We start from the raw sequence: 25,957 nt of genomic DNA on the forward strand, positions 1-25,957 counted from the left end.
TATCTGTAGAGTTTCTTTTGCCTCTGGAGCTGCCTGACTTATTTGATTTGTCACTGTCTATGCTTTCATAAACATACAATAAACAAGTTCTTGACTCATCCTTGCAGAGACAAAGCGAAGGGACTTCTGGCTTCATGATGAGAATAGGACCATTTTTTGACAGAAATTTGCTCTAAAGCACTTCATCAGTCCAGACCAGACATGCTCTTTCATCCTTTCAACATCTCAAAGGAGAGGAGGACCTTGTAAGTCCTTCAAAATCCACCTCTGCCTTTCAGTTTCTGAAAAGTCTAGCCATGTTTCTATCAGCTGCCTCTTCCTTTCCCACACCTGCTCTCTGTTTCTACAACCTGGTAGCATTCTGCAGAGGACACTTCAATGGTTCTATTTGTTCCCTATTTTCTATCCAGATATAGTTGGGGGTGGGTTTGCTTTCTTAATGGGACTTTCCCCAGAACTCCATTTGATTTTCCAGGGTCTTCCTTACTTTCTCAAACATACTTCATCTTTTCTAAAAAATAGTTTTAGTTGTAGAGGGACATAATACCTTTATTTTGTTTATTTAGTTTTATGTGGTTTTAGGAATTGAACCAAGTGCCTCACACATGCTAGGCAAGTGCTCTACCACTGAGCCACAGCCACAGCCCCACAATTCAACATTGTTTAGAAGTTTCATGTTGGCCTTAGTGAAAAGAAAAAAAAAAAAAAGACGAAAAAAGGGATTGCTAACTTTGCTTATAATGATTTAAAATTTGAGTTTGACAAAAAGACACCATAGATAAAGTGAAAGGGGCTAATGATTGGGCTTAATATTTATAATAAAGATTGCCTACAATCTAGTAAGAGATATAATTTTTAACATGTAGGCAAAGAATATATCAAAAGCAATACAGAGAAGAAAAATCCAAAGGTTTTCAAGATAGATTTCAACCTTACCCCAGGATGCAAATGAAACCACCATTTTCACCTATCATTTGGGGGAAAAAATACCAAGTTTGAAGCAGGAATAGGAAATAAGTATCCCCATATTGATACAGCCCTTTGGGAAGGCAACTTGGCAATATGTATTAAAATGTGTGTCCTGTGATTTCCTAATTCTGACTATATACACAGGAAACATGCCCGATTCTTTCCTTTCTCCCCTGGAAAGGCTAACTTATGTTCCTAAAAGTTTTATCATTTTTAGAGGAAAACTTTAGGCCTCTTCACATGAATCATTTGAAAGACACAAACAGACCTTTATATTGTTATAGGGCTTCGACATGTTAACATGTTACCATGTCTCTTTTTTTCTCAAGCTTACAGAAGCTTCCTCTAGAAAAAGAGGGGATGGAAGAGAAAAGAGATTAAAAAGAGGGGAAAAACTTCTACTGGCATTTAACACTGCCAAAATCACCAGAATTTTTTTTAAGCCTGATAACCTGGAAATGCAGAGTCCTTGCGAATTGTCCTCTACTTATTCAGAGCAACTTGAAGGTAATGCTTTCCAAACTTTTTCATGTTGTGGCATACAGATGCAACACTTGTACATCCCGCTGAGATGAAGGGCACAGGTGGCCCTAGGAAGCCTGAGGATCACTCCTTGTGAATGGCCCAAGGCCTTCAAGGACTTGGGAAGTTCTGTGAATATCATGCACCCTCTAGTGGTTAGATTCACTTCCTTTCTCCTTTGGTCAGATAAGCCGAAGCACCAGAAAAGGAGAAATGCAGTTATCATGTCTCACACACAGCACAGATTTAACTAAGCACCTTCGCACAAACAAGATAGAACCAAGTTCATGAAGTGTGTTATCAGTGTAACTGATACTTTCATTTTCTGAGGTTATGTTTAAATAAAGAAACACATTTTGCTGCATCCAGGCCCCTTGTAAACTACAATAGTGACCAGCTTTAGAAAGAGAAGTAAAACTGACATGCCTAGAATTAGCCATAATCTGGTTGACTTGCAGGGATCCTCTTATGTACAACTGCCAATCCTGGAGCCAGAGGTGTGTTGATTAGCCTTCTCTTTCCTCTGTACACTTCCACCAACTCCCTTCTCTGGACATAAATGTGACTATCTTTTAGTACTAAATCACCAAGGTGGTACTGTAATGCTCATATTAGCTTGCTTACCTTGAGTCTGCAAACAGTATAAATTTTGGGTATGATCTTCAGGGTCGTGGTTAGACTTTTCATATGTGATATTTCTCCTTGATACCTGCCATTTTTTTAGTTAAGGCAGAAAAATGGACAGTAAGAAACATGTGATAGGCCTCCGGTTTCTTTCTGTGGTGTGGTGATGAGGGACAGTGCAAAGGGGCAGAAAGTTTTTGCTTAGATGTGGAAGGGGGATGCTGAAATTTTTTTATATCCCAACTAAAAAGTTCAGCATAATTTTTCAAGGAAAATGTTAAAAGTTGATACAATATATTAAGACAATGAAATTGTAAAATTTTTAATTTATGGAAATGTACTGCCATCTACTGCATATAAAAAAAATCCTTACAGGAGTTTGTCCTACTGGGATTATACATAATCAAGTAATAGATATCTTAAAAATATCTTAAATATAAGATACAGTAACTGTCACAAATAAATTATAATTTAAATGTTGGGTAAGCTTAGGTGTTTCTCTGAAAATTTCTCCTGTCTTTAATTTTCCATTTTTGTCTTTTTAAATTCTATCTTAAATTCCATCTCTTCATTGAATTAATTTTGACAGTTACATTTTAATCTCATAAAGCTCTCATTCTTTGCATTCATTTTTTTAGTGTATCCCTGTCTTATTTCACATACATAATATTTTCCTATCTAGAGAAATTAATTGTATTTTATTTTTCTACTTCCTGCACTAGTTCTGTGCAGAACCCTTTGAGCTCCTCCCTACTCCCTTTGTTTATACGGATCTCTTTCATTTCAGAGTCTTCCCTCAAACATCTAATGACCAGGAGCTTGTCCATTCATGCTAATAGTGCAGTGCCAACAAACAGACTGCCTCAGTGGGAGTTCAGTAGCAGGTTTCCCTGGCCAGGACAGGTTCTTTCACTGGGAACCCGTTATTGTTGGGGTATCCAGACGGGGTCCTGGTCCATGGTGTCCCGAACAAAGAATTGAGCAAGACAAGCAGAAGTAACAGGCAAAGTACAGATTTATTGAAGGTGAAGGTGAAAGTAGTACTGCATAAGGTAGAGCAGAGTGGGCTGAGCAGGAGAGGCTCAAGGCCTCAGTGTCTGGAAATTCTTGTCTTACATGCTGAGTTGAGGAGTTCTCTTCCCTATACAGACCTGATGAAAGACCTTACCCCATCTGTCCCATTGTTTACCTAATGGTACCTGATTAGAATACTGTCCAATTTACCCCATTGGTTACTTTAGAATACCTAATTATAATACTGTCCACTTTACACCCGTTTTTGGTTGTTTCATATACTGAATCTGGCCAGAGTTACCACAGGCGGTAAGTCCTCAGTGCAGGAGTCATCATGGTAATGGGATGTGATGACTTATCTCCCTGTCTTGTCCTCCAGCATTTTCTTCTACCTTGCCTCTGCCACCTTGGTATCCCTAAACTCCTACCTAAACCCCCAACTGTCAGTCTTGTGAAAAATAAATGCAGTGATCCATTTTCAGAGTAGTATTTAGTCTTAACTGGGTTCTAAGATCTGATTGTAGCTATTTTGAATTTCCCAACCTATATCCAAGCATAGCCATTTTAACTACAGCCCTTCCTTTTGACCTCCCTAATTTTAAATTAGCCAATCACATAGACTGTAATCCCAACCTGCTTCTATCAGAGCAAGTGTCAATGCTACATTAGGGATAAAACAGGCAGACTGCCCATCAAAGTGTGCTTGCACACCCTTTTGCAGAGGTAAAGTTTGCCTTGCTGAGCTACTTCTGAGCATATGTTTGATTCCTCACAGCACCCCCATATTTCTAACAATTTTGGCACCCAACATGGGCTAGATCATCGCCTAGGGGATAGTGGGGACTCCTTCCCTCAGAGGAGATGCTTCCCCCTGCCTTCCAGAACTGTGAGCTAAAGTAAGCCATTTCTCTCTTAATTATCTCAGACATTTGTTACAGTGTCGGGAAGCCAATACAGCTTCTTGTAGTATTAACTAATGTAATATTGACAGTATTAACTACCATGAGCAGCACAGTAGTGAACAATTTGTCAATTTTACACCATCAAACCAATAGGCACACTGCTACTATTTCAATTCTAAGAGGGTTTAATTAGACTTTGTAATATTTCCTATAATTCAGCAACAAATTCTTTTAAGACTCCCTAGTTGCTATATAAAGTGAAAATATTTTTAAAAAATGGACACAATACCTTCATTTTTGTGTGGTGCAGAGGATCAAACCCAGTGCCTCAAACATGCTAGATAAGTACTCTAACACTGAGCTACAACTCCAACCCCCCAAAGATATTTTCTACAGTAATTATTAATATAGCAATTATTAACAACTCAATTTTTATGTTTTTACTCTGAAATGGAAAAACTGTGTCCCTCGAAAGGGATCTGAGCAAGAACTTGCTTGCTAGTGATCTTGAACATGGTGTTCAACCTCTGTGTTCGTAGTGGAGATAATATCAGTAATAACACCTACTTTGCAGGTAGTCTTCTGAGAAGATCAGATACTGTATCATCTAAAGCATCCAGCACTGAACTCAGTAAACCCTCTGCAAATGGTAGCTGTGATTTTTAAATACTAAACTGTGTAACATTTTCTTAGAAAATGGTTGGATTTTCTTTTATAGCTGTTCAGCAGATCATAGCCTCTCAATTGCTAAGATGGTGAAAAGTAAATTTTAATTGTCTTCCCCACCACATAAGCAGTGAGTAATTTTGCCAGGTTCTGAGTGAAGTAACTGTCTCGACATCATAGTCTCTATTTGTCTTTCACAGCCCTGTGAGCTTAATTCAAGAGAAAAACTCTGAATCCAAATACTCAGATCTACAGGTAGGATTTAAGACATAACTATAACTTGTTTATCACAGTTTTACCATTACCTGCCATTACTTGCCAGGGGCAAGAAATTAAAAAATATAAGCATGTGAAACGCTCGAATTACAAAAATAGAATTTATTTAACTTATATACAGGGTGTGTGATGTATTTACTTATTAAATACAAATTCAGTTTCTCAACTAGAAAGTTTATATAAATTCCTAAAAAGTTCATTGTATTTCTCTGACTCTAAATCTCATAAGTTTTTCCTTCCCCCATCTGGACTGCAGCCTACAATCTTATGCACATTTACTATGGCATTTATTTTCCCCTAAAAATTCTTATATCAATAGTATAGCAAGTATCTTTAGATTCAATAACAATGTTTGGAGTAAAAGGTTTTAATCTTTTTTTTCCATCAATAATATTTTATTTCATATATACAACTTTTCCAGTTTTTCCTACATTCCTACTGACACAATATCTGTTGTTACTGAACATGGCCCTTTTCTGGGGAAGCCACACATACACATAGATGATGCACTTTGCCTTAAAGCAGTATATTTTGAATTAAGCCCATCTTTCCAGTCTACAAAGCTAAGATATATGGAGGTTAAACACAAAAAGTCAAATCAATTATCTGTCTTCTCACCACATAATCATTTTAAATAATTTTGTTAGACACTGATTTAAGTAACTGTTCTAACATAACAGTCCCAATTTGTATTTACTTTAATAAGCAACTTCCTTTTCCATGTATTTGAAACACTGCCTCATATAGTAACAGTTTTAAGAAATTACAATAATGGTGTATGTAGAAACAAAGCAAACTTTATTTACTTTCAAGTAAATAAAGATTGTACAGAGTGGTAATTATCAGTAATGTACTCTGTAAGTGCTACAAGGACAAGACCACATCTGTCTTACATAAGTATATAATATACAGTACTGAGGGCATAGATGATTAAATGTAAAGTAATATATTCAACTCTAAGCTGGCTCAGAAATGAATACTATCCATTCCAATACTGGGGACAGTTTTACAAGAATGATAATTTTCACATATATATACACATAAAAGCTGCAACGTTTTATGGTCCTGGGGATTAAACCCAGAGGCTTACGAATGCCAGGTAAGCACTCTCCCACTGAGCTACACACAAACTCAAAAGCTGCAGTTTTTAAGGTAACTGGAGTGATGGTAGTACTACAGGAACCATATGTAAAAAATGAAATACTGCTAGATGATGCCAAGTATTCCCATCTTGGAGCTGATAATAAGCCCTGAGACAAAAGAGATTGGTTCACACACAGCAGTTGTCCAGTGCTTCTTCTGCAGTTGATATGCTTCATATAGAACAATAGGTATATAAAAGCTTTTGAGCCATTCCAATGTTCCCGCTGCTCTGATAAATGAGAGCTAAGTTGTAGGCAATATCTCTTCGTAAGTCTAACTGGTCCACTTCTATACCCTAGGAGGGGAAGAAGAAAATGAATATTTTTAAGATTTCAAACTGCCAACCAGGACAATTTTTTTCATGGCAAATAGTTCCATAAGTGTGTATTTGCAAAAGCTATTAAAATTCATACAATACTGAAAGATCTCACCAATGAGGCATAGCAAAATAAACTTTATTAAATTGAATAATAAAATCTTGGGAAAGGCCCTTCTAAATAGTAAAACGAGAAACTTTAGGGAACACTATTTAATAAAGTGTTACCTAATTTTAGAATAAAAATAAAGCCTATTAAGACCATTAAACTAAACTGTTGTAATTTTGTCCCTTGACAGAGCAGGCAACCAGTGAAAGGACCCAAAGGCAGTTGCTCTCTCCTCAGACACCTTGAGGAATGTAGGAGTCCTGTCTTCTTCATGGACCCCAAGGGTTGAAAGTGAAGTGCCTTTCACAGATTCTGTTCTTTTTGCACTATGCCCCCAGCCAATCTTTTTGGCTTTGAGGGTACTAGGGTTAGTTGGCACAGTGATTTTAAATGCCAGACTTATATAACATTTTCTTAGAAAATGGTTGGCTTTTCTTCCACAGCTGTTCAGCAGATACTACAATCACAGCCTCTCAGTCACTAAGTCGGTAGGAAGTAAAATGTTAATTATTTGTTCAATGTCTCATAGAATTTCTCTAAGCAGTAAACCCAGGTGAATGTAAATAAATAAGATAAAAACTTATAAATCAATTGGTCACAGTTTTGAACAATTTTTTTCAGTAACTTCAAATCTTAAGGGTTGTGCCCTGTTAAACTAAGTGTTATATAAATGTCCAGGCCATTTCCAAATAAGTTAAAATACTAAAACATCAATTATTAAGCATAAGTTTAAAGTGTATATACTTAAATATCTTATTTCTATAGGGCATAAAGAAGCTAAATATGTTTTATTGTTAGTAAATATATAATGTTCTATATTTTAAAAACTGTGCTCATATTGCTAGAAATTATAAGATGTTAGGCTGTAGACTGCTGATTCAAAATTACTAAGAATTAAAATTCTAACTAATATGTAGTAACTAAAATTAAGAAAGGGAGATAATTCTATGAGGAAAGCCAAGCCTGTTTTAAAAGGTGGTTATGGAATATGAGAATGTTTTTGTTGAGGGTGGTTTTCTCTGGCTGGTTGTTCCACACTGAGAGTTAAGGGGTAAATGAATTAAGATTGAAGGTTTGTGGAAGACGATTCTTGTAAACAAAAAATCTATGAGCAAATTGGCTAAAATTAAGGAATTATTTGTAATATTTTCTAAATAAAAAGCATTGATATCAAAAGTATATTGATGCAAAACTAAAGTTGAAAAAGATTCTGTAATTTCTTATACCTTTGAAATCTTTCTGTCACTGGTTTTATTTCACAATGATCTATGATTCTATTTGAGTGTTTTAAGCTTTCAATATTTTTTTTACCTCAAAGAAGACAAGGGACATATTAAGCTTATTTTAATGTTAAATTATATGAGAAGTCTTCTCAAAGAAGGAATGTTTAACCTTCTTTGAGTTCTATTTGTATCTATGTATTGTTCATTTATGTTCAAATAACTATAAATTTTCTAGAATTTGATGTCATTCTGGCTATTACATTAAACTACTATAAGCCACAGAATATCAAACTCATCAGATTATAACCATGGCTATTTTAAATCTTGTTGTCCATAGTTCAATTGCTTTTTTCTGATGTTATTGAAGCTTTTTGTAAGCTACTGTAATTCTTTTTTTTTTTTAAGATGGACACAATACCTTTATTTCACTTATTTATTTTTACGTGGTGCTAAGGATCGAACCCAGGGTCTCGCATGTGCGAGGCAAGCACTCTACCGCTGAGCCACAACCCCCACCCAAGGTACTGTAATTCTAAAGTTTTTTGTCTTCAAGGAGGTTGAAAGAAATGATGAAAAGAACTCTGACAAGTGCAGATTTCTGGTAGCTTTAAGACCAAGGAATTAGCCTAAGAAATGCAGAATGCTAATGGAAAAGCTAGCCTTACAAAATTAATAAGCTAACATCAAGAAAAAGAATTACATGAGACTGAATAAACCAATGAAGAATTATAGGTGGGTTTTTCTGACTTTTTCTTTAAAGTGTTGATTCTTTTCTATGTTTGGTTTTCCAGATTAAAGGAAACAATTTTCATCTTTTTAAGCTACCTCAGTTACAGTAGATTAGGTAGAATATATTTTCTTGTAAATAAAAATTGAAACATTCATTTTTCCCTGATCCCTCCAGAATTTGGAAGCTGTTTGTGAGTACCCTTATTTTTATAGCAATATGCACATATATATATATATATATATATATGTAAATTCAATAAAAATATTTTTAAAATAGGATACAATTAGAAATGTTGGCTTTGACTAGAATATAATGCCTGGCTTGTAAGGGGTTCTAAGCTTACAGTGAGGGAGCAAAACCTGTCACTTCCTAGCAGGCCCAGAAACCTCAAGATATTAGGTACTACAAAAACAGACTGCCTTGGTTTGATTTTCCAGCCAAGTCCAATCTGAAACTCCCTTTCAAATTTTCAAAATAAGAAATTTACAAGGAGACTGTGGTTATTCTGGCTACACTTATGTAAGTAATCAAGAGACTATAACTATTTTGCAAATAAACTGGTCTTAACTGTGATTGTCTTTAGTTAAAAAAAAAAAAAAGGGAGAAAGCTATAGTATATAACTGTAGCCCTGTTCATTGTTTTGAATTTTTAATGATCCATCTGAAGACTGGATTGGATTCTAAACTCTAGTTTTCTCTAGTATCTGGCAACAGAAACTACTTGATTCCTGAAGCCCTATACATCGAAGATGGACAATTTGATGTAAATTTGAAGGGAAAAGTCTTGTGCCTAATATATGGGTCACAGACAGCTCACCAGAACATAAGCAGCTTCTCCCAAGCCTATACCTCTTTCATTTGGCAGGATAATGCTGTAATTAGAATTTAACAATTAGTACTTTCTGCAAATAACTAATTTGGTCTGTCATTTCAAACACATATCTTTACAGGTCCAAAGAAATTTAGTACTCCCAGTGGCTAGCAGCTTGATAATGGAGCTAACATGTATTCTTGCATACTGATAAATATTTCATGTAAAGGAGGCACTTGGTTGCAATCATTAATGAATGGGTTACTTTGTTAAAACACATTCTTGATCTGACTTTTCAAATTATTTGATTTAGTTGGTTTGGTTCAAGGGAGCCATACTTGGCTTCTCTGGCCAAGAAGCATACTCCAAATTCTTAGTATAAGTCTCCTGATAGTATAATAGTTTTTTGGAACACTGTATTTTCTAAAAGAGTTTTTTTTAGATAAATGTGAAAAGTCTCTCTTTAGCTAGAATGGCAAAAACTCAAAAGAGATCATGATCACAAGGACACCATAACTTATAAATGACTTGTTGAGACCAGAACCCCAAAATGATGCTGAGAATAGCACTAACATCTCAAAAAGGGATAATTATTAAATAACATTTATAGGAAGCCCATGTTTGGAGGAGTTTTCCTCCTACACATTGAACTAAAAATCAAAATGGAGTCACTCATACTAAACTTCCATGTCCCCCAGCTAAAACTAAGCTGTTTATCTGACCTTGCAATAGACTGGGATTACAGAGAGGCCAAGTCTTAATTTTCAAGATAATAAAGTTCCCTCTGTCTTAATCCTTACACAAAGTACCTGAAGTAATCTGAAGTTAACTGATTAGTCACTTCAAAGTTACTTTCTTTGTAAGGAGGTGCAGGGAAACAGAATAATAATTTAAAAAACCACCAATCTGCTTTTTTCAAGCCTTTCCCTATCTATAAAACCAACCTCCTCTGCTTGGTTCATCAGAACACTAATTTTATCTTAAAATGCTGCCCAATTCCAGAATTTAAAAAAATTAATATTTTTTAATCATATAGAGGTGATTAATTAAAAAAACATATAAAGACCACATGGGGGAAAAACACAGGCATATAAAGAATAGGTCAAGTAAGGTATCTATAAAATTATGATTTCCTCAGGTGTGCTTTCTTTTTTCCTATTTAAATAACAAAGCAATGAACTGCAGAACCAGACCCTCCAGTAACCTCCAGCAGTTGTCTCCCACAGAAACATCAATGTGAACATCTATTTACACAAGATCCTACCTTCATCACTGAGTTAAGGAAAACAGGTGAGAAACTGCAGTAACTGGTTTTAGCATAACAAGATGCTTTGAGGAAGGCAGAAAGAAAAGAGATGCCCGAGAGTCACACTCCTCAGCACAAGAGGAGAGACTCCTCCAATTTGGAGAAAAGGGAATTAAGTCCAGGTCTTGACTTGGAACCCTGCAGAGCCCCAAGGTCCCTGCTCCCAGGCCACAGACAGGGGCTCCCATGTCTTAACTCTAATGCTTTTCCTCCAACCTTGGGCTTACAGTGTAGAAAAAGATTTCACCTATTGGGGAAAGGGTTGAATGAGGTAGGGCAGGGAAGTCTACATAGAACTTTGCCTTGAAATAGTATTGAGCTGATGAAATCCACCACCGGGCAGATCCCAGTGGTTCTCAGCTGTAGACCTGTGCTGTAGACAGGTTCTCTGGACCTTACCCCAGTGCCAGGCTAAGACCTGGGCCTAGAGGGAAAGACTTGTATTCTGGCCAGCTGCAGTGCTCTCAGGCCATGGCAGCACAACATGGAAAGAAACATTGTCCACTTGGGAGAAGAAGAATAAAATAAATACCAAGTCACTACTTGGGAATCTAGAACTGGCTCCTCCAAAGTGAGGCCCAACAAAATCCCAAGATGACCACACATATTGGTAACTTTGGACAAGGTTTCTAGGCCCTCTGTAAGGTCCTTGCTTAGCAGCTGGATGGCCATCTTAAGGAAAGCCTTCATCTTAAGAAAAAATTTTGCTTTCCCTCCCAGGGTCCTTTCTGAGAAAGGCTCACCACTCCCTTATACTGGCATTCTTTCCCGCCCAAGGGTGGATCACCACTCCCTCATACTACCCCCCCAACCCTTCACCACCCTGCTTTAGGACTCAGCCAACTCTAATCCCTGAGCTTGCCCCATAAAAGTCTCAGAACCCAAGCCCCTATTGTCTCTCTCCTTCTATGGAGAGATGGCCCTTATTTGTCAGCTCTGACAAATAAACTCTCTGTGTATCACTGCCTGGTCTCAAGTCTTTCATTTCTCGCTCGCCTGTCTCCCAGTTCCTAGCTTTTCTTTCAGCTCCCTGTCTTGGGGTGTGTTCTAATGCTGAAACACAGGCAGTGACCACAGGCACAGAAAAAAGAAGCTTGCCTATATCCTGAAGGGCAGATACAAAGCCAGATTGTGAAAACTTAATAACACCTAATCATTCAATATGCAGATGTCATCATTGTTCATCACCAGCATCAAGAACATTCAGAGAACCATGATTTCACCTAACAAAATAAAATGCCAGAAACTGACCAAAGAGCAATATGTACAAATCCTCAGAATTTTAAATACTTAAAGAAACTGAACAGACTTTAAGAAAACATAAGAAACAACTGTGAGTACTTTGTCAGAGAAATTTAAGAGATTGAAATAATTTTAAAAATCAAATCCTTCCAAGCACAATGGCTCATGCCTGTAATCTCAGCTGCTCAAGAGGCTGAGACAGGAGGGTTGCAAGTTCAAAGCCAACCTCAGTAACTTAGTGAAACCCTATAGGAAGCCACCCATGAAATGTTTGTGTACCAAATCAGCTTGGAAGCCACTCAGTAGGAAAATCTGGTATCTGGGAACTCCCAGCAGCATGCCTGCTGGTTTTGAGACAGTGCGGTGCATTTGAATTCCTACCCAGCTCTGCCAAAGATCCCAAGCAACATGGGAGATGGGTGCAACCTGTTAAGAACCAAGCAGCTTACCTGGCCCCACCACTATTCTGTTTTTGAGAAGAAGTTTCTATTGAAACCTTTTGATTTGTTCCAAAATAAATAAAGCTAGCACAGGTTCCTTTCTTTGTGAGAAGCTGCAACCCCTCTAGTTGGTCTGGCCCATCCCTGCCTCTACTCTGAGAACATATTTCTGGTGTCCTGTGTTTATTTTATAGTACTATTTTCTTAGCTTTTATTTCTCAGCCAGTCCATCCCTCCAAAGGGGAACCCTTTCCCTGGCCCACACAGGAAGTGTGGGAGAAAACCCTACCTCTAATAAAAAAAATAAAAAGGGCTGGAGATGTGGCTAAGTGACACTGGGTTCAATCTATGGTACCAAAAATAAAAAGTAAATCCTACAGCTGAAAAGTATACTGATGCTAATACCATGCTGTTTTGTTACTATTGCTTTGTAGTATAATTTTAAGGTCTGGTATAGCGATGCCACCTGCTTCACTCTTCTTGATAAGGATTGCTTTAGCTATTCTGGGTCTCTTATTTTTTCAGATGAATTTCATGACTGCTTTTTCATTGAAGTATCATTGGGATTTTGATTGGAATGGCATTAAATCTGTATAATGTTTTTGGTAGTACGATCATTTTGACAATATTAATTCTGCCTATCCAAGAACAAGGGAGATCCTTTCCATATTCTAAGGTCTTCTTTAATTTCTTTCTTTAGTGCTCTACAGTTGTAGAGGTCTTTCACCTCTTTTGTTAGGTTGCTTTCCAAGTGTTTTATTTATTTATTTATTTATTTTGAGGCTATTATAAATGGGGTAGTTTTTCTCGTTTCCCTTTTAGAGGATTTGTCACTGATATACAGAAATACCTTTGACTTGTGGGTGTTGATTTGGTATCCTGCTACTTTTTTGAATTCATTTACTAGTTCTAGAAGTTTTCTGGTGGAATTTTTTGGGTCTTCTAGGAATTGAATCATATCATCAGCAAATAGTACTAATTTGAATTCTTCTTTTGCTATCTGTGTCCCTTTAATTTCTTTCATCTAATTGTTCTCGCCAGTGTTTCAAGAACTATATTAAATAGAAGTGGTAAAAGAGAGCATCCCTGTCTTGTTCCAGTTTTTTAGAGGGAATGCTTTTTTCAATTTTTCTTCATTTAGAATGATGTTAGCTTTTACAATGTTGAGATATATAGACCAGTGGTACAGAACAGAGGACACAGAGACTAACCCACATAATTAGTTATATTAGACAAAGGCGCCAAAAACATATTGGAGAAAAGATAGCCTCTTCAACAAGTGAGGCTGGGAAAATGGGAAATCCACCTGCAACAAAATGAAATTAAACCCCTATCTCTTACCATGCACAAAACCCAACTTAAAGTGGATCAAGGACCTAGGAATTAAACTAGAGACCGTGCAATCTAATAGAAGAAAAAGCAGGCCCAAATCTCCATCATATCAGATCAGGGCCCTACTTCCATAATAAGAATCCTATAGTGCAAGAATTAATAAATGATGGATTCAAACTAAAAAGCTTCTTCTCAGCAAAAGAAACAATCAGTGAGGTGAACAGAGAGCCTACAGTTTGGGAGCAAATTTTTACCACTTGCATATCAGATAGAGCACTAATCTCTAGGGTATAATAATAAATAACCCAATCAATAAATGGGCCAATGAACTGAACAGATACTTCTCAATAGGTGACATACAATCAATCAACAAATATATAAAAAAATGTTCAGCATCTCTAGCAATTAGAGAAATGCAAATCAAAGCCATTCTAAGATTTCATCTCACTCCAGTCAGAATGGCAGGTATTAAGAATATAAACAACAGTAAGTGTTGGCAAGATGTGTGGGAAAAGGCATACTAATACATTGCTGGTGGGACTGCAAACTGGTGCAGCCAATATGGAAAGCAGTATGGAGATTCCCTGGAAAACTGGGAATGGAACCACCTTTTGAGCCAGCTATCCCACTCTTCGGTTTATACCCAAAGGACTTAAAAACAGCATACAGCCACATCAATGTTTATTGCAGCACAATTCACAATCACTAATTTGTAGAACCAACCTACCTAGATGCCCTTCAGTAGATGAATGGATAAAGAAACTGTGGTACATATACACAACAGAATATTACTCAGCAATAAAAGAGAATAAAATCATGGCATTTGCAGGTAAATGAATGGAGTTGGAGAAGATAATGCTAAGTGAAGTTAGCCAATCCCAAAAAAACAAATGCCAAATGTTTTCTCTGATATAAGGAGGCTGATTCATAGTGGGGCTAGGAGGGGGAAGCAAGGGAAGGTTAGATTAACTCTAGATAGGGCAAAGTAGGTGAGGGGACAGAAGTGGGCATGGGTGTAAGAAAGATGGTAGAATGAGATGGACATCATTACCCTAAGTACACATATGAAGACATGAATGGTGTGAATATACTTTGTATACAACCAGAGATATGAAAAACTGTGCTCTATATGTAATATGAACTGCTGTCATATATAACAAATTAGAATACAAATGAACAAAACAGAACACATAATAGAAAGCATTAATAGCAAAATAGATAAAAAGAAGAAAGAACTTCATATTCAGAAAACCAAAAAAAAAAAGATGAAGGAAAAAAAAACTTTGGGACAGTAAGCATTGCTGGGTTATTGTGGTTCAAGAGAGACTTGAAAATGCTAAGGATGTAGAAAGTTTATTCAAAGAGGAAATACTTCCCAAATTCCCAGACAAGATATCGAAGTACCCAATTACAGGATGGGCAAAAATCACTAGTCAGATTTAACTCAATCAAGTTTACCCTGAAACATAATCAGGCTCTTAGCAGTTAAAGAGAGGATTCTCAAAAGAAACAATACATAAGGTGTCCCAATCTGACTGATGGCTGACTTAGCAGAAACAATACAGGCCAAGAAAGAATAACATGAGAGATTACAGTGTTCAAGGGGAAAAAAATGCCAAGGCCAACCAAGAACACTACACTCAGGAAAGCTACCCTTAAAAAATGAAAGTAATAAAGACATTCTCAAACAAGCTAAAATTTATTACCATCAGATCTGTCTTTTAGGAAATCCTAAAGGGCATTCTTCAAATTGAAATAAAGTACAAAAAAAAAAAATGTATATTGGAAGTATAAAATTCACCAATAAGCATAACTATATATAAACTCACTGGTTTTTTGTTTGTTTTTTTGGTGCTGGGGATTAAACCTAGGGCCTTGCACATGCAAGGCAAACACTCTACCAACTGAGCTACATCCCCAGCCCCTCAGTGTTTTAATATTGTAAACATACTGCATAAAACATTTGTATCCTCAGCATGAAGAATAAAAAAGTTGCTTTTTAATTTTTTTTAGTTGTTGATGGACCTTTATTTATTTATATGTGGTGCTGAGAATTGAAGCCAGTGCCTCACACAAACTAGGCAAGCTCTCTACCACTGAGCCAGCCCCCTAAAAAATAATTTTTAAATTAACTATATTAATATGTTGAGATAGGCAGTGTAAAAAGTGAAAAGGAGGTACGTATAGTGGTATATGCCTATGATACCAGCTACTCAGTGAGGTAGAAGGATCACAAGTTCAAAACCAATCCAGGCAACTTAGTAAAATTCTACTGAACCCGGGGTGCCTATCATGGAACTATGTCACCAACCCTTTTTATTTCGAGACAGGTTTTCACTAATTTGCCTGATATTGGCCTCCAACCTATGATCCTTCTGCCTCAAGCCTCCTGAGTCATAGGGATCACAACCATGTACCACTGCATCCAGCTAGAGTTTTGTTTTGTTTCTTATCTTCACAATAATCAATATAGATTTGCTACCATTTCACCATAGCTTATTACCAAAACTTTTTTGGCAGGGAGATACTAGGGGATGAACCCAGAGGTGATGTTTACACCCCCAGCTACATCCCCAGCCCCTTTTTGAGACAGGATCTCAATAAGTTGCTGAGGCTGGCTTTGAACTTGTGATCCTCCTGCCTCAAACTTCTGAGCTGCTGGGATTACAGGCATGCACCACCAGCCCAAAAGATGTTTTTTATAAGTCTCATAGTAACCACAAATCAAAAACCTGTATCCTGGGTTCAGTGGTGCATGCCTATAATCCCAGAGACTAGGGAGGCTGAAGCAGGAGAATCTCAAATTTGAGGCCAGTTTCAGCAACTTAGCAAGACCCTGTCTTAAAATAAAAAGAGGATATAGCACAGTGGCAAAGCACCCCGTGAGTTCATTCCTAGTACCCTAACCCCCCACCCCCCAAAAAAGCCCAGCATAGTAGCAGCACACACTTGTAATCCAAGTGGTCTGGGAAACTGAGGCAAAATGACCACAAGTTCAAAGTCAGGTCAGAAACTTAGGAAGGCCCTAAGCAACTGTGCAAGACCCTGTCTCAAAAAAATAAGTGGTGGATGGGGTAAGAGGTGTTACGATATGGCTCAATGGTAAAGAGCCCTGGGTTCAATCCCTGGTACCAAAAACCAAAAACAAACAAAAACCTACAATAGACACACAAACCAATAAGCAAGGAATCAAAACACACTACTAAAGAAAACTCAATCACAAAGCAAAGAACTACAAAAGAGAAAAGAATTACAAATTACAAAATGGCAATAGTAAGTCCTCACCTATTGATAATTACCTTAAATGTAATTAAAATTTCCAACTAAAAGACAAATGAATGAATATAAATCATAGAAATTCATTTCATCTCTAAGAATATGCATACTGAAAGTGAAGTCATGGAATAAGGTATTACATGCAAATGCAATACAAAAGAAAGCATGAATAGCCATATTTTATCAAATAAGAGAGACTAAATAAAAAGCACAAAAAGACCAAAAGGTCATTATGTAATGATAAACAATCAATTCAGCAAGAGGAAATAACAAATATATATGCACACAATTTGTCAAAACACTTAAATATGTAAGATGAATATTAACAGACCTAACAGAGTACCTTAATAGTAGGACACTTTATAACATGCCACTGTCAGCAATGGACAGATCATTGAGACAGAAAAATGACAATTACACCCTGAACCAAATGGACCTCTACAGAACACTGCATTACAAAATACAAATTCTTTACAGCACATGAACATCTTCTAGGACACTTTATAACATGCCACTGTCAGCAATGGACAGATCATTGAGACAGAAAAATGACAATTACACCCTGAACCAAATGGACCTCTACAGAACACTGCATTATAAAATACAAATTCTTTACAGCACATGAACATCCTCTAGGACATAAAATAAAAATAAAATAAATCCCAACAAACTTTTAAAAACTGAAATCGCGGGCTGGGGCTGTAGCTCAGTGGTAGAGCGCTTGCCTAGCATGTGGGAGGCACTGGGTTCGATCCTCAGCACCACATAAAAATAAATAAATAAAACAAAGGTATCATGTCCATCTATAACTAAAAATATATATTAAAAATCCTATCAAGTATCTTTTCTAAACACAATGCAATAAAACAGTAATATGGATTTTATAAATGAAAATTTCACAGCATGGTCCAAACAACCAATTATCAAGAAAGAAAATTATAAGAAAATGGAAATAAAACATTCCAAAACTTATGGAATGCAGCAAAAGCAGTACTAACGGGGTAGTTTAGCACAATTGACAACATTATCAGAAAAGTAGAAAGATTTCAAAATAACCTATCATTTCACCTCAAGGAACTAGAAAAATAAGAACAAAATCAGACCCCAAAATAGTAGAAGGGAAGAAAGAACAGAAATAAATAGAGACTAAAAATAAAAAATAAAAAGACCAGCAAGATGAAGAGCTGGTTCTTCAAAAGGATAAAAATGTAAGCCCTTAGGTAAACTAAGAAAAAAGATGATTCAAATGAAATTCAAATGAAAAAAGAGACATTACACAACTGGCACTACTGAAATATAAAAGACAAAGACAATTATGAAAATTATATGGCAATAAATTTGGTAATCTAGAAGAAATGAATATATACTTTACCATGACTGAATCACAAAGAAATAGAAAATCTGGACCAAAAATGAGTAACAAGATTAAATCAATAATAAAGAAATACAGGACCAGAGATGGCTTCACTACTGAATTCTACCAAACACTTAAAGAAGAACTAATACCAATACTCAAATTATTCCACATAATGGAAGGGGAGGCAATTCTTCCAAACTTATTATATGAGGTCAACACTACCCAGATAAAGAAACAACCGGGTCTGGGGCTGTGGCTCAGCAATAAAGTGCTCGTCTAGCATGTGCAAGGCCCTGGGTTCGATCCTTAACACCACATATAAAATAAATAAAATAAAGGTATTGTGTCCAACTACAACTAAAAATAAATGGATTTTTTTTTTAAAAAAAAGAAAAGAGAAACAACAAAAAGATATGGACCCTGATAAACATACACGCAGAAATCCACAACAAAATACTAGCAAACCAAATCCAATAACACATTTAAAAGAAATTCTCCAAGGTCCAATGATATTTATCTCAGGGATACAAGGATGGCTGAACATACACAAATCCATATCATTTCAACAGATGTAGAAAAAGAATTGATAAAATCTCTCAACAAGGGACTGGGGCTGGGGGGCTAGGGGGCTGGGGCTCAGTGGTAGAGCACTCGCCTAGCATGTGCGAGGCCCTTAGTTCCATCCTCAGCACCACATAAAAATAGATAAATAAAATAAAGGTATTGTGTCCAATTATAAGTAAAAAAATAAAATATTTTTAAAAATCTCTCAACAATTAGGTATAGGAAGAATATATCTCAGTATAATAAAGCCCTATATAAGACACATACAGCTAATATCATATTGAACAGGAAAGAGCTAAAAGCTTTCTGAGAACTGGAACAAGATAAGGATACCCATTTTCATATGTAACACAGTACTAGGAGTCCTCACCAGAGTAGTTAGGAAAAAGAAAAAAATAAAGGCATCCATGTTGGAAAGGAGGAAGTCAAATTGTCAATGTTTGCATATGACATGATCCTAAATTTAGAATACCCTAAAGACTCTACAAAAAAGACTCATTAGAACTAATAAATAAATTGAAGAAAGTAGCTGGATATAAAATTGACAAAAGTCAGCAGCATTTTTACATGCCAAAAGCAAACTATCTGAAAAAAAGATATCAAAAAATTAATGTTTGGAGAGATTCTTACTCTGATTTGACCATTACAGTGTTTGTATGTATCAACACATCACATGATAACCTATAAATATGTATAATTTGTATCAAAAACTTAAAAAAATGAAAATAAAAAAAGAATAGCTAGAATAATGTTTCTAATATTCCCCAGGAGAAATTTGTGAGAAAACAATTGTAAGGATTCAAAGTGATACCAATAAAATTAAGGTATCAATATACAAAAATATTTATGAAATAATACAAAAGTATATTTTATAAACTTAACTATAAAAGGATACATTGGCTTAAAACCAAAGTCAAATAAAGATAAATACAAGTTATATACACTGATATATATATACATATAAAAAATTAATAATGAAAACATACTCTTCTTTAGGAATTCAAGTATCCATCAGACTAAACAAATATCATCATAATACTGGCAACACTTTACCTGTTTTAAAATAAGAGGCTATCTTAAAACAAGAGGCTATAGGAATACTAGTCTTTTATCTTTATAAAAAAATGTTAGTTATACTTGAACTTAAAAATGAATAATGGCAATCATTCAATACTTGGGCTTCATATCTACCAGTTCCTATCTGTAAAGTACAGGGGCTATCTTAGGACAAATCACAGGGTCATCACAAATATACATGTTCATATGATTGCTGATCATGTCATAAGGCTAAGATGTAAAAGATCTATCTGTTGCTGAACATAATTACAAATATACTGAATTAGGGAAAAATACACATTAATAAAGAAGCTATAATTCCACTGACTGAACCATAATACTTAACTAACTGCACTTATCTATAGATGAAATGAAGTGATTCCTTAGTTAAGTAAATTATACAATACCTCTACTACAAATGGAGGGAGCTCCAAGGCCTTCTGATAATAGTGAATTGCAAGATGAACCAGACCCAGTTGATGAAGGCCACGGCCCAAATTGTAGAATGATTCCTGGCAAGGTCCACGTAAACCAAGGTATCGATTAAGGAAGGAGAAGCCCTACCAAAAAAAAAAAAAGATAATTCAGTAGCTCACTCATTTGGTAAGAATGTACTAAACTATATGTGCCAGGTATTGGGAATAGAAATATTGAAGGAAAAAAATAAAAGCCCTACCCTATAAGAGTATAGTATACGTTATACCATATCATATTTTGAGGCAAGCACTCTACCAACTGAGCTATATCCCCAACCCTCCATATCATATTTTGGATACATCAAACATATAAGGAAATCAGCCAGGCATAGTTATACATGCCTGTAATCCCAGACACAAGGGAAGCTGAGGCAGAAAGAATCAAGTTCGAGGCCAGGGTGGGTAAGTTAGTGAGACCCTGCCTCAAAATAAAATAATATAAGGCTAGGGATATAGCTCAGATGTAGAATGCTCCTGTGTTCAATCCCTAGAATGAGAAAAAATAAATATGGAAATCATAAAAACAAAGTGTTGAAGATACAGTAGTAAATAAGGCTGGTAAAATCTCTTATCTCTTGGAGTTTATGGTAATCTTAGAAGACAAACTACAAAACATGTAAACAGGAAAACAAAAATAATTTTTAATTTTTATAAGAACCAGGAAGAAATTTGCTTTTTATTGGTGGTGCTGGGGATCAAACCCAGGTCCTTGCACATGCTAGGCAAGCACTCTACCACTGAGCTATACCCCTAGCCTACCCAAAAGGAAAATTAAAAAGAAAAACAAAAAAAACCTTCTTAGTGATGGTGTAAGAAATCAGGTGCATCCAACATTCATTATCATGTGTGTGTGTGTGTGTGTGTGTGTGTGTGTGTGTGTGTGTGTGTGAATGTGTGAGTCTCATCCCCAGCCCTTTTTATTTATTAATTTTGAAATAGGGTCTCACAATGTTGCCGAGGCTGGCTTTCAACTTGCAATCTTCCTGCCTCAGGTTCCCGAGTCACTGGGATTACAGGCATGCACCACCATACCTGACTATATAGTTATATTTTTAAAAACTAATTTAAATTAATCTTTAGGGCCTAGAAGAGCAGAGATGTTGGGGCTCCAGAGTATAAGGGAGGCTGCATATAAATTCCTCTAGATTTTGCCTGTGTCTTTTTCTCCCGTGATCTAGTTGTGTATCCTTACTACCTTGCTATATATATAATAAGTCTTGGCCAGGAGTTCTGATTCCCAACATGTATTGAGCAGGTATTACTTTTGAAGTAGAAATTTTAAAAACAATTAAATATGTTAATTTTCAAGGAACATAAAAATGAAAAATCCAAATGAATTACCTGCACAATAAGAGCATGTCTCTTTAACACATACTTCTGAGATGCCATGTGAATAAAGGTTAGGCCTATACAGAGGTTATAAAGAGGTTCATTTGGATAAGTGCGAAAGGCTTGCACATATTGCCCTGGAAAATAAGAAGTGGTGTCAGATGATGTGACAAGAACAGAGTTCCTTATTTCCTTAACATGTATTCAAACATTTTAAGGCCAAACATATAGTTCTGTCTTAGATATCAATCAATACATATTAATTTAATTTTATAGCAATATGTAACACAGAACATAATTAGAAGTGTCTCCATAAATGTATCTTGATCATGAAAATAAATGTGTAACTAAAAGTAACTTTTTTTTTTACCACAGCTAGATATTTCTAAGTAGAATAATACTTCTTTAAAAAAGCATCAATGTGATCATAATTCTATTTATGATCTTAAATCTATTTAAAAGCATGGGTGAATTTTTGTAAAATTAATTGTTCTAATAAATTCAAATGTGATGAATTATAGAAGTGAGAAAAGGGAAAAGAAGCTTTGTTTCTTAGATTCAGTGTTTTCTTAAATGTGGCAACTGTATTTTTCCCAAGAGAAGCTCATGTGTCTAATAACAATTTGGGGTTTTAAGAATTCTGATATAAATTACCTCATGTTAAAAAAAAAAATGAGGTAGGATAATTTAGCCAAACTTATCCTACATAGATGAAAACTTCTATTTCTTCTAGGTTCTATTCCAGGAGGAATGATACCACAGGTTTTTGTTTTTGTTTAAGCAGGAAAGATGGTAAATGGCCATTTGGACATTTCTATTTTTACTGTCTATGAACATTTTTTAAATCTCAATTTTTCTATTTTCTAAATATTAAACCAACAATTAAAAAAAGCATACATAGTAAAATTCCAAAAGCTGATATTTGAGGTTACTGGCTGAACAATTATAAAAACATCAGCCATTCACAAACATGAAATTTTTTTTTTAAGTTTTAAATAGCCAAAATTGCAGTTTATTCAGAATTAACTTGGCAGCAAAAGAGATATGCCTAATTTTAAGTTTAAACATCTGGTTAAGCATTTTTCTTCTTGAGTACCTCTAATTCCTTATTTTTTTTTCTTTTTATGAGTAATGAATTTCCTTGAGTTTAATTGGAATTTGTAAGCATCATGTAAATAAATCTTATAAGACTTGCCTCCTAGAGGAATGACTATCAGCAAATCTTAAATCCTTTTTTTGCAAATAGCAAACCAAATTAGGGGCAAAGCATTCATAATTACTGAAAATTATTTTAAAAACAAACAAACCTTAGTAGGGATATTTCTTGATCTTTAAAATGAATATGTCCTTTCAAAACTAAAGTTTAAGAATAACAAAAACTATCATTATTGCTAATACTTATAGCCACTCATGCTATCAATGTACCAAGCATTGTTTTAGGTAGTTTATATTAACTCATTTAATTTGCACAGTAATCTCTAAGATAGGTCCAATTATTATCTCCATTTTAGAAATAAAGGAACAGAACAGAGCAACACAGGATAGCTGTTATTTAAGCCTAGGCAGCTCTGCTCCAAAGGCTTGGTTCTTTAACATTATACTGTTTATGCTTAACGAAGTCATGTGCCAGGACACTTACCAAGTGCATGCTTAAAACTTCCAGATACAAATGCATTGTGTCCATTTAAAACACACAGTGCATGATTATCTGGGTTTTTCAGCATTAGACGGAGACAGAAGCGATGATGTCTTACATCTTGGGAGTGCATGGTAACTTGATTGAAAATATTCCAGAGCTGGGGTTTATTGACATTTTCCATTACCATTATCCTATTGCAGAAAGAAGGTGAGGAGGAAATGATGTTTTTTTTTTTTTTTTTAAAAAAAAAAAAAAGCCCATTTCCTGATTTCTAAGAATGAAACCCTTTAGCGCTGTCCTTCTAATACTAAACTGAACCATCCCCAACAAGGAAAAGCAAAGTGCTTCAATCTATTTAAGCAAAACCTCTTATACAATAAAAGATTTTACTCAAAAAATGGTGCTTAAGTTAATATTTCTACATCTTGTTTCTGTTTTTCAACAAAACTCTTAAACCAAAAAAAAAAAAAAAAAATCAATTGGTTTCACTTTTTCCTCTCCCTGCCCAGCTGAAGAACTATAAGCATTTAATGAATAATAATATGCTCCTGACACTGAAAAAAGGCTTTGTACATAACTCAACCCTCATAATACTATGGGGGAGTAATGGTATTAAGATGTCCTTCTATAAATGGGAGAGAGAGGCACAAGAGGTTAAATTAACTAGCCTTAAGTCACAAAGCCAGGGCTGGGATTTGAACCCAGGAAATCTAGCTCTAGAGTCCATGCTCTCAAATGCTGCCTCTGAGAATCATCAATGAACTGAACCAGCACAAAACAAAAGCTAGTAATAAAATAGGTTATTAATTCTTGACTATAAGTCTAAATCAAAGTAAATGTACATTCTATCAAAGAATCTGATGAAATTATTGGAAAGTCACCTGATGTAGTTGTATGCCTTTCTGAAATTTTTATCCAGAATTGCAGCAGACAGACCAAAGTATTCCAGTTCTTTGCGTTTTTGCCTGTCATCATAAAATGAATAATATTCCAATGAAGAATCTACAAGTAACTCAGCCTCTTGAAATCGGGATAGATCACATAAAGAATATATGGCCTTCAATAGAAGGTTCCACCAGTCATCTTTTGGCAAGACACTTGTGAGTACAGCAAATATTGCTAAAAATGAGACCAATGAAAACCAGTTAGGTTACAGTATTTCCAGAAACAGTGTATCAGAAAGAAAAATTCACATGCTCGATTTTAAGATAAACTTTATAACCACAGCCCTACGGGCCTGAATTCTTACCAATAACACTCCTTACAAAAATGAGTAGGGAGTAGTTGGTTGTTTATATTCCTTCAACACTATCCCCTTTTTCTCTGCCTGCTTAACAATATGCAATTGTTAATTCTCATTATGACTTGTTCTCTACAAAGTCCAACTAACCCCATTTGCATTTTTTGGTACCAGCTAGGATGTATGCTCCTCCAGAGCAGAACAAATGGCCTTTCCATGATTGTGATCAGATAGAGGATTCTGCACATACACAGCATTCCAATGCCAATTTTTCAGCTAATGAATTCCAATTTATATTTGAGATCAAAGTTGTTCTTGATCTTTTTCTAATCAATTTTATCTTTCTGAAGTTTTTCTTTTAACAACCTTCTTGTCCTTCTTTCTCTGTAATATGCTTCTCTTTTATAACCTTAAAAATTATTAAAAAGTTTTTTCTGTCCTTGATCCAATAATTCTCCTTGTGGGAATCTATCCTAAATAATCAAAATATGGATAAATCTATATGTACAAAGATGCTTAATACATTATTTACAAAAAATTTAGAAGTATCATATATAAAAATGATAAGGAAATGGTTAAATTATGGAACTGCTATCTAAAGGAATATTATATATTCCTAAAATATAGCTATGACAAGAGAGTAACATGAGAAAATTTCTGTGAGAAAACATTAAGTGAAAATATCAGAGTATAAAGTTCTATTTAACATAAAAAGGTTTAGCTCATCCACCCTGGGACACCATGTAAGGTGATCCCCACCGTGATGACATTAACAAAACTAACCAACAAAATCTTATGAACCTAAGAAAAACCAACAACAGATCTGAATGAGGATCCACTGAAACAAGCAATATCAGATATAGAGAAAAACAAAACTTAAGGAAACATGGTCTAATATATACTACAGAGGTAGAAAATGTTGGGATAAACCCAGAATTAATGAACTGGAGAGCTGGCAGGGCTCTCAGGCATTTACAGCTAGATGATAACCAGCTAAGTCCTCCTGCCTTTCTTCTGATTCTAATAATGCTATATTGATTTAATAAATGTTTGTTAAATTAATTAATAATGAAGTCAGATTCTGCCTAATTTACACCTCTAGTTTAAAGCCTTAGTCATTTTCAAAATTTTCTGAGTAAAAACCTCACCCAAACATACTTGATGCTTTTCCAAGTAAAATTAGATGCCTTTTAAAGTCCTAAGACTTGAGAGTAGGTCATAGCAACTTATTTTCAAAAAGTTTCTATGGCTATTACTACATTCATCAAAACTGAATCAGAATGGAATGTATGTAATCAAAGTGACTGGACAAATAATTGGTTTTGCCACCAAATCTTCAAATTTCTTCAAATATACTTTCTTCTTAAAAATCAAAATTACCCAGGTATGGTGGCA

The 25,957-nt window shown here is 35.4% G+C and overlaps 1 protein-coding gene and 1 long non-coding RNA gene across 3 annotated transcripts in view; one reads left to right on the top strand and one right to left on the bottom strand.

Moving 5' to 3' along the window:
* Nucleotides 1–4,665: 4,665 nt before the first annotated feature.
* On the top strand, nt 4,666–11,574 carry LOC144365594 (uncharacterized). The gene is made up of 2 exons (XR_013424215.1): nt 4,666–4,952; nt 8,170–11,574. It is a non-coding gene; the product is annotated as an uncharacterized LOC144365594 (long non-coding RNA).
* Gtf3c3 (general transcription factor IIIC subunit 3) overlaps nt 5,061–25,957 on the bottom strand; it is a 44,110-nt gene continuing 23,213 nt past the window's right edge. Inside the window, exons 14-18 of one of the 2 annotated variants that reach the window (XM_005324350.4) lie at nt 24,204–24,441; nt 23,323–23,513; nt 21,696–21,820; nt 20,286–20,438; nt 5,061–6,411 (exon numbers count right to left, since the gene is read on the bottom strand). In XM_005324350.4, coding sequence (XP_005324407.1) covers nt 6,289–6,411; nt 20,286–20,438; nt 21,696–21,820; nt 23,323–23,513; nt 24,204–24,441 — 830 coding nt within the window. In that variant the 3' untranslated portion in view covers nt 5,061–6,288. Of the gene's footprint in view, nt 6,412–20,285; nt 20,439–21,695; nt 21,821–23,322; nt 23,514–24,203; nt 24,442–25,957 lie in introns of those variants that run through there. The other variant, XM_078017781.1, reaches the window with a different exon arrangement.

Source organism: Ictidomys tridecemlineatus, chromosome 7 (assembly GCF_052094955.1).
Source record: "Ictidomys tridecemlineatus isolate mIctTri1 chromosome 7, mIctTri1.hap1, whole genome shotgun sequence".
Lineage (NCBI taxonomy): Eukaryota > Metazoa > Chordata > Mammalia > Rodentia > Sciuridae > Ictidomys > Ictidomys tridecemlineatus.